This window comes from Gavialis gangeticus, unplaced genomic scaffold (assembly GCF_001723915.1).
Source record: "Gavialis gangeticus isolate Ggan-Ray unplaced genomic scaffold, GavGan_comp1, whole genome shotgun sequence".
NCBI lineage: Eukaryota > Metazoa > Chordata > Crocodylia > Gavialidae > Gavialis > Gavialis gangeticus.
Genome location: NW_017729025.1, coordinates 101,756,900 through 101,765,743, shown reverse-complemented (window position 1 = coordinate 101,765,743; position 8,844 = coordinate 101,756,900). Strand labels below are relative to the sequence as shown.

At 45.1% G+C, this 8,844-nt stretch overlaps 1 protein-coding gene across 2 annotated transcripts in view; it reads right to left on the bottom strand.

Annotated features, from left to right (window-relative positions):
* Nucleotides 1-6,900: 6,900 nt before the first annotated feature.
* Nucleotides 6,901-8,844, bottom strand: part of ALX4 (ALX homeobox 4) — an 81,578-nt gene continuing 79,634 nt past the window's right edge. For both annotated transcript variants that reach the window (XM_019519359.1, XM_019519360.1), the window contains one exon: nt 6,901-7,302. In XM_019519359.1, the coding sequence (XP_019374904.1) occupies nt 6,979-7,302 (324 nt within the window). In that variant the 3' untranslated portion in view covers nt 6,901-6,978. The remainder of the gene's footprint in view (nt 7,303-8,844) is intronic.

Below are 8,844 nucleotides of genomic sequence, written 5' to 3'. Positions count from 1 at the left end.
AAAAAAAAAAAAATTTAAAAAGAACCAAGATGCAAGACTGTTTTCTCTTTTTTAATATTACACTGTAATGAACTTGTAATACATGTCTGCATAGGCATTAAAATTGAATGGCACAAACCTCACATTGCAATATTTTTTTCATACTTTTTAAAATTCATTTTTCCCCCAGAACTTTTTTTGGTTTTTAATGTTTTTTTCTTAATATCTTCTACCCCAGGCTGTTAAGCTAAAGAAAAAGTTGCGTTTATACATGGTTACAATATTTTACAACAAGAACAATAGTATTGATTGAGGTTTGTTTTCTTTCTTTCTCCCATTCTCTCTTTCAAACACTGCACACCTAAACTGATAATATTATTATACATTGAAAACTGTCCTTCAAAATCAGTAGTATAAAAGTCCTAGCTCTATCTATCTATCTAGATATGTGGAGAGGGGTGGGGTGGAAGTAATCATGTTACCAGCAAAGAGTTAATAAGGTACAAGGTCAATCTTTTGCCTCCCTGCAGTACCATTAGTAAAGCTGAGACTGGCTGCCTGATTTTCAGCATGATTCTGCCGCGGTTCCCATTTGGATTTAATTCTTAATTCAGTCTGTTTGCTTTTTGCTGTGTCAGTCAGAGCAGCAAAATAAACATAGTCCTGTGTGTCTGTTTGATTATTTTTTAAACCCTTTCCAGGAAACTACCTTTTGAGCTTAGTTTGTTTTTAGAGTGTTTTACAACATACTGCGAAGTCTGGGGGTACTCGGTGAATGGGAACACCCACAAAAAAAAAAAAGAAGCCTCCCCATATAAATGGACACATCACATGCAGGCACATGCCACATCCAGACTGTACAGTGCAATCCACATACTCACTACAAACACAGAGATGGCATATGGGATATGCACACAACACTGCATACAAGTTTGTACATTCACACTGTACATTCTGCACACGGTTCAGCCACCTATACATGTGCGTGTACGCGTGGGCACACACACCTGTACTATTGCTCACACACCTAGATTTGTTCTTAAGTGTTGTTATCCAGCTACAATCTGGTGGGCCACACCTTTGTTACAGATTTCAAACCTAGGCAACAGCCAATTTGCCTTGATTTCTCAGTCCATTGTTACAGGGAACTAGCAATATTAGTGCCAAAGAGATGAGACCTTTAATTCATTACTGGGTTTTAAAGGAAACAACAAGCACAGCAGATGGCTCATGGGCCTACTAGGAGTTTGCAGGAACAATGTTTTGGAGTCTCCTGGGTGGCAGAAAGCAAGTCCTCCTGCCTGACTGCTTCACCAGCACTGGCATCTCTTAAGAAACCTGTTCTGGGGCAGGAGAATAGGAGGAATTTCATTCAGTTTCAGAAACCTACCATGCCTATGCCATGTATTGAGGAAAAATGCATTACTGTTCTCTTCTACCCTCCATGATCTGATTATTTTACAGAACCAGGTATTCTCCAAGTGTCAGCTATATGAAACCCATGCACCCTTCTTGGTGGCTGGTAGAAAGGAACCATTTTGGAGCCTACTAGTGGAAGACCTGGGAGCAGGGAATACGTAGGAAATATTTTTTAAGTTATGTAAATATTCATTATTGCCACTAATAAATGATACCAGGTCCTTGGATAGGTGCTGGTGCCTGACCACATGTTAACATGCTCTGGGAGCCATGCTGCTGTTCGGCCTGTTCCCATTTTCAGTGCTTTCTCCTGCGTGTTTCTAGTGATGGGCAGAAGAAAAGTGGCTGCTGCTGTATCCTTCCCTCTTGGAGCACTGGATTCATGCTAGAGGGCACAGCTTCTCTGGAGTTTTCTAAACCTTTAGGATTGCCAGCAGAGAGTGCAGGAGAGAGCAAAACACCATTACTGGCACTGTGGCAGTGGTCCTAGGCACTTGAGCCAGTTATTCTAGTATCCTGACCCACAGCTGCTGAAAACTCCCATCTCCAGTCATGCCTGTCACTCTGTTCTGTAATTTTTTTTTCTAAGTGGGCAGGCTTAAGGTTATATTTCTAATTGGACAGGCAGGCAGGCTTAAGGTTGGCAAGTCCAAGGCAAGGTGATCACAACTCCAGTTACAGAGGGTAGCAAAATATAAAATATCAAAAGATCATGAAGAAAATAGAAAGGAGTCAAGAAGAAAGGTGCCTCCCTGTCATGAGCTGATGCAGGGTAGGACTCAAAGGATCACCACTGCGATAACTGGGAAGGCAAAATAAGCCATGGCTGGGTTAAAGAAAGTTCTATATTTTTTAATAGATTTTTTTTTCTAGTTGAAGAGTTTCTTAAAATTGTGTGTGTGTGTATGTGTGTGCGCTCACACCATAACACACATGGATTAACTGGCTCTAATGCTTTCAAGTAACAATGTTCCACCTTTCAGCTCTGCTTTGTGTCATTGAATTAGGACCTTGTGGGGGAATGGCACTCAGAGGTCAGCACCAGATTGAGAGAGAGAGAGCAAGCAAGCAGAAGTACTTATAAGTAGCTGGAGGCACTTAATGGCACTTATTTCTTCTAATGGAAACCGCCCCCCCCTTATCCCACCACCCCTCCACGCTTCAACACAGCTCTTGTAACTCCATGCCCCAGAGAAGGGCAAGAGCGGTTGGCTGTAGCACAAATCTAATGAGTCAATGGGGTATTTTGCACAAGGATTTTAGAGAAAGAAAATTTGGGGTTGAAATGCAATGCCAGTGTCACTTCTCTGTTTCCTGGAAATAACTGTCTTTAATAAATCAAGGCATATAAGCCTTCATCCTGCAAGTTGCTAATGGCTTGGGTGAAATACAGGGAAAACTTACATTGAGCTCAACAGAGACACCCCTAGTAGATCTCATCTGTTCAACTCGTATTGACCTTGAGGAATGGAGGGGGCTCAGCAGCTTACAAAATCAGGCCTAAACTGTCCCATCACAGCCTTTTTAAAGCTGCCTCAGTTATAAAAAGAGGGGTTAATTTGCCTACTTGCTACTATTTCCTGCTATTATTCTGTACACCTTTTTTCCTTGTACTGTATATGCAATGGAGCTAAAAGGTCCTTTCCATGTATCTGTGATGTATCCCATATTGCACAGTAGTGTCTCCTGCCATTGAGGAAGGAGGCTTGTTGTGCTATTCAGCTTTCAGCATTCAGCTACTAACAAAGTCGCTTCCTAGTCATTGCCCCTGGTTAGAATAGGGCCACGGGCAATTCTTGTTTGGTGACATATAAAGGAGGTTTTATGTTTAAGGCCATTTTTACTGTGAGACTCATGAGAGGAGGAGGAGGAACACAGATTTGATGAGGAGGGGTAGAAAAAGCCAGGTTTCGCTTCATCCCAGGCTCTCTCCAAACATCATCTTCTAGCTGAAATGTACGAGCCAGGTTTGATGTCCCATACGTAGCATCTTTTTGGCAATTTGTGTGACGCTAGGGGTATGTAGGGAGGAGAGTGGTGCTCCATTCCTGATGCAGAGCCTGAGCAGGTGGACAACTAAGCCCTTCCATGACTGTAGACCAGGCCAGGCTTTGCACAGACTGTAGTGGTGACCATGAGTAGAACAAGCCGGGAACTAGGCAGGCAAAGTGAACCACAGAGCCTGTCTGTGTCAAGCAGTCTCACTAAAGGATCCCCATTACATTCAGCATAACTAAGTCCTATTCTTTTCTAGTGGGGGGCAGGGGGAGGATATGTAGTGGCCAAAGTATTTCTTGAATTACAAAATCCCTCCAGTGCCACTAAGGTGGCTTTAAATAGAGGTTATGTGCTACCCCAGTCTAGTTGGACAATTAGGTTTCTGTCTAATACATTCATTTCAGAACAAAATGGATGAATATGAAACCAACTAGAAATGGGCTCAGGGAATAGAAACACCAATCCATGCAAAAATGCCCCTTCTTGCACTGAGCTGGCAATCCAAACAGAAGAGATCTGAGCTAGTTTAGCAAAGCTAGAGGTAGCAAAGCTAGAGGGTGAAACCAACCACATGAACTTCACTGGCCAAGCAGAAAGCGGTGCAGAAACAAAGCAATTTAACTGTATGTGTGGAAAAGCCAATCAAGGGCCTAGATCTGGACTGGAATGAAGTGAGGGCACCCAGGGGCCCTTCCTGGCTCTACTGTCCTGGATTCTCTTCCAACCTTCTCATTTTTATTCTGGAAAGGTGTTTTTATTAACATAAAAAAGCTCAGGAGAGGGGTGAGAAGGATTTAAATTTAAGTGTGGTCTATGCTTGGACAGTGTCTCTAATACAACCACTAGAATGGCAGTATTTCCAATGTAATTAATTGCCTGGTGTGGCGATCAGCACTATTTTTAGCAAATAAAAAAACCCAAACAGCTTCCCATGCAAGGAACATTTTGCCACTTAGCCCTGACTGAAGACACTTTATTGCACAGTCTTCTGGATACGTACATGACATCTTTCCTGTGAGCACAGAGTAAAGATCCCCTTAGCATTTTACCAACCCTACTTTTTCGAGGAAAAAAATGAGCTGGGAGTATTAGTTTTGCTTATTCTGATAAATATATATTAATGCTAAATTAATATAGCCGTATCATTTATATAGTGCACAGCAATGGTGAGGCACTACATAAATAATATATTATATACACGTAGTTAGCTTGGAACCTACATTTAGAATAGTCCAATGTTTAGCCTCGTGGTTAGACTTTCCAAAATGTATTGAAACAAGACTCCCAAGAAGAACAGAGGCCAAAGGGACACTGTTAGTTTTATAAATGGGAAAATTCTGCATTACCCTGCCCAGAACACCAATGGTATGATCCTGCTTAAAGGAAATGAAGCCTTCCTCTAAGTAGCAGAGACTCTTCTGAGAACTTGTTTCTTAATGTTGTTGTTCTCCAACAGAAAAACTCACCAATTGTCTCGAAAGAATTAGCATTCTCAGCCCAATCTATTGGCTCAAATATGGTAGGCCAAGTTCATCCAAATGTAATGCTACTGATATCACTAGACTTGCATACAAACATAAGCCTAAAATCAACGTGGAAGCAGATTCTTGGGAGAGCATGAGTGATGAAGCTATGATGCAGCTTCTTATTTTCATGGGCAGATGCACCCAACCCAAGCTAATTAAATTGCTTCAGGAGCACAGGTATGGAGGATGAGTAGTACCAGAATCACTCCATCCTGTCTTTAGTATTGTGTCAAATCTAGCAGTATTGTGTTTAAGTGATAATATAAAGGCAGGTTTGGAGATTATACCTAATACCATGGACTTGCTGGAAAATCTGAGGAGGACTTAGCTCTGGAGGGGGAGCTCACCCCAACGTTAATTAATGATGCTGGTAATAAAACAAAATGGGCACACCTACATGTACACTTTAATGCACAGTAGCCTATTTTACTGTGCATTAAAGTTTCACATACAAAAACGTGCAATTACACTAATGTGCAGTAAAATAGACTACGGCGCATTGCGTGTCACTTAAAAACTGTGCGTAGTTGTTACTGTGCATTATGGCACCTAATGCACCTTTCTTTAGAACCTCACATTGGAGGTACTAAATTTAATGCTCATTAGAAAAAGCCTTAAGGCATGTGTAGATGCACCCAATATGAATTAGACAGAAAAATCAAGAAACCCCCCTGACTGTAAGGACATGGACAGTTCAGGAGGTTCTGCCTTTCTTCTGCACTCTTCTCCTTGCTGACTGGAATTTAAGAGGATGAGCACTGGAGGCCACATTCCCCCTACTGCTGGGGAGATGCCTGGAGATGGTTGTTACGTATGGGGTACTCTGCTATATATAACAATTCTAGACATACTAATCCTGCATCTTGGGGGACGGGGGTGCGGGAAGGGGGGGTTGTTGAAGGATTCCACAGATGCATCCAAGCTGGAAACCAGGTGTGTGCTAGTGCTAGAACCATTTTTCAAGGGGATCTCACTTCTGCTATGGATACCAACAGGCTCGTGCTGGACAGGGCCTGCCCAACAGCTGCACTTAACTGAGTGGCTGATTGTAGGTAGAAGCCAGTAGCTGCTGACCAAATAAACAAAGAAAATTATCAGGCTTATTGTCTCTTCCCCACTATGGATCTCTGCTCAGTAAAGCAAACACTATAAATGTTAGCTTTTTTCCTAGGCGGGTGTGAAGCTTACTGGGTACTTCACCCCTAAAATTTTTGAAAAGGCAAGAAAAAGGACCACTTTTGGAAACCACCTTCTACCCTGAATGGAGGGAGACTGAAGGGGGGTGGGGCATAGGAGCTAGATCTTGAGGTTACAGGATAAGCCTTCCAGCAAAGGTGGTGCTCATCTCTCTCCTCGAGGTGCTCTGTTGGGACTACCACCACCACCATACCCCAAGAATCTACACAGTGCCTTGATTCTTCTAAGATTGTGCAAGACAGGAAAAAATCAAGGGCAGGAGGAGGTGGGGGCAAAGGCACTTTCATTCTAGCCAGGATTACCCTCCCCATTCAAGCTGAGAGTTGTGATTCCTGTCTAGAGGCCAAGAGCTCTGGGGCTTCCTAGAAGATGCCTCCTTGCTGGTGCCTCTAGGCTCTGTATGGGGCAGAACAAATGGGATGAGAAATAATGATACCTTAACAACCCTGTACGAGGGGAAGAGAAAGCACCTGGAAATGACTTGCAGCTCTAGCTCTGTGGCAAGTTAGATCTGGTGTCAGAAAAGGAGCAGGGAGAAAAATGCCCTGGTCATTGGCAACATGAGTATGGCAGCAAGAGATTGTCCTGTGGTAGAAGGAAAGCCAAGTCTCTTTGGGAGAGGTGAAACTCCACACCTTCCTTTTATCCCACCTGATCCCAGGAACCTGGGAGCTGCCCATGTGTATGCCTGTAACACTCCTCTTACGGTAACATATGTACTCTACATGCCTAGGGTAGCTAAAAGTGCTGCACGCAGATCTCCAAGGAGGCAATGGCTGTCTTGAGTCCAAGCGGATGGATTTATTTGGTTGTCCCCATTTGCTCTATCAGTGTCTGCAGGGCGTTGGCCGCAGCTCTGTCATGTTGCCCAGGAGATGGCAGCACTGTGCTCCTTTGCCTTCATCCTCAGGGCTGCGATGCTGGAGGTCTTGCGGTCCGGCTCACTGTTCAGCTCGTAGCCATTGAGGCCCGGGCTGATCCCGGCAGTGCCAAACAGACTGCCCATGTGAGTCTGTCCCACGTGGCTGCCTGGGCTGGAGACGCTCAGGAACTCAGAGACTCCACCGGCCGCATGGGGGTGAGCATGGGGGGACATGCAGGAGGGCACCGTGTCGCAGGGGACCACGCAGGCAGGCACAGGAGAGGCAGCACCATTGTTCCCAATCCAGGATGGGTTCTGGATCTGGGGTAGGAAAAGAAACGTCAGCACTAGCTCACACAGGAGGCTCTTGGCTGGACTGGTGACAGCCCTGCAGAGGGAAGAACAGGTACAGCACAGGAAGGAACAGTGCAGGCGACTTCCACACATCTCCCGTCTGCTAGTAAACCTCAACCCTGACCCAGAGGGGGAACCATTAGAGGCAAGGGAGACACAGTCTATGGCCCATGACCCTTCAGTCTTCCAGCTAGCACTGTCATTTGGGAAGCCAGCCAATGTCAACTGTAGTATTACACCTAGCTACAAAATGATGGACTGACTCATTTCACAAAGGCCCATCTGGTAGCCTCTGCCAACCCAGCCTAGGTTTGAAGCAAAGACCAGCAACAGAAATACACCTTGTCCATTCATTGTTAAATATCTTGCAGTGCTATTGGATATGATATCTTGGGGACAATCAAAAACTGCTTCCATGGCCCCTAAAACACTCGGGAACAGATTCACCAAGACTTCTAGGTATTTAGTTTCAATGGCAATTAGGTTGCCTACACAAGACCTTTGTAGAGCTGGGTACTGGTGCCTTTTGGTTGTTGGAATTGTTAATTTAAAACAACAACTACATTACAGATATGGAAGTGTTAAAACATAAATGCTATCAGCAGCCCCCTCGTGTCAGGAGGCTTTCCTGGGTTGGCTACATGCGCCTCAGAATGCAAAGCCAGCAAACTAAGCACAAGTAACTAACGGAAAAGGGAAAAGTGCACGAGCAGAAGGGAAGAACTCCTGGGGACTAAATCTAGGCCCACATCCAAGAAAATTTTCCAGAGACATTGTGTGAGTATGGACTAATCTGGCCCACAGCCTTGGGGAGTTTTGACAATGTCTGGGGGGGCGGGGGTGGAGGGACCTCTGTGTTACAGCCAGGTGATGGAGAACTGCTGGCCCATCTTGGACCCAAGCTGGATCGCTCCAGTCCACTGCTGCAAAAAGGCTGTCAACTGCTGGTTTAGTCGAAATAATTGTCCCTCCTTGACATCATGAGGAGACCCATCAGGGAATGTGTGAACCCACAGCCAGTCATCATATGACTGGGGAAGACAGGGCTTTAACACTGAAGGGGAATTCAGGCCACAGCATCTTGCACAGCGCAATGCACTGAAAATGTGCTTAACCCTTCGGGTACTGGCTAATACCAAGAAGTGTTACACCAGGGGTGCCAAACTCATTTGGCCAGATGAGTGGCATGGGACCAGTCCAGAGGCCAGATGAACAGTACGGGGCTGGCCCTGCATGGTAGGTTAGACCAACAGACCCTCCCTTCCTCCCCACTCCCAACATGCTGTATCCAGTGCTCGTGGTGTTCGCTTAAGCTGGTCAGGGACTGTGCCATATATGGCACCTGCTGTGGCGGGATTGGGACATGAGCTGCACATGGTGCCCTCTCCAGCTGGCCTGAAGAAGGTGCTGTGTTGTGTGGTCTTGAACCAGCTAGAGCAGGTGCTGCATGAGGTACAGTCCTGGTTTAGTCAGAGTAGGCACTAGTTCTGCGTTGGGGGGGGGGGGGGA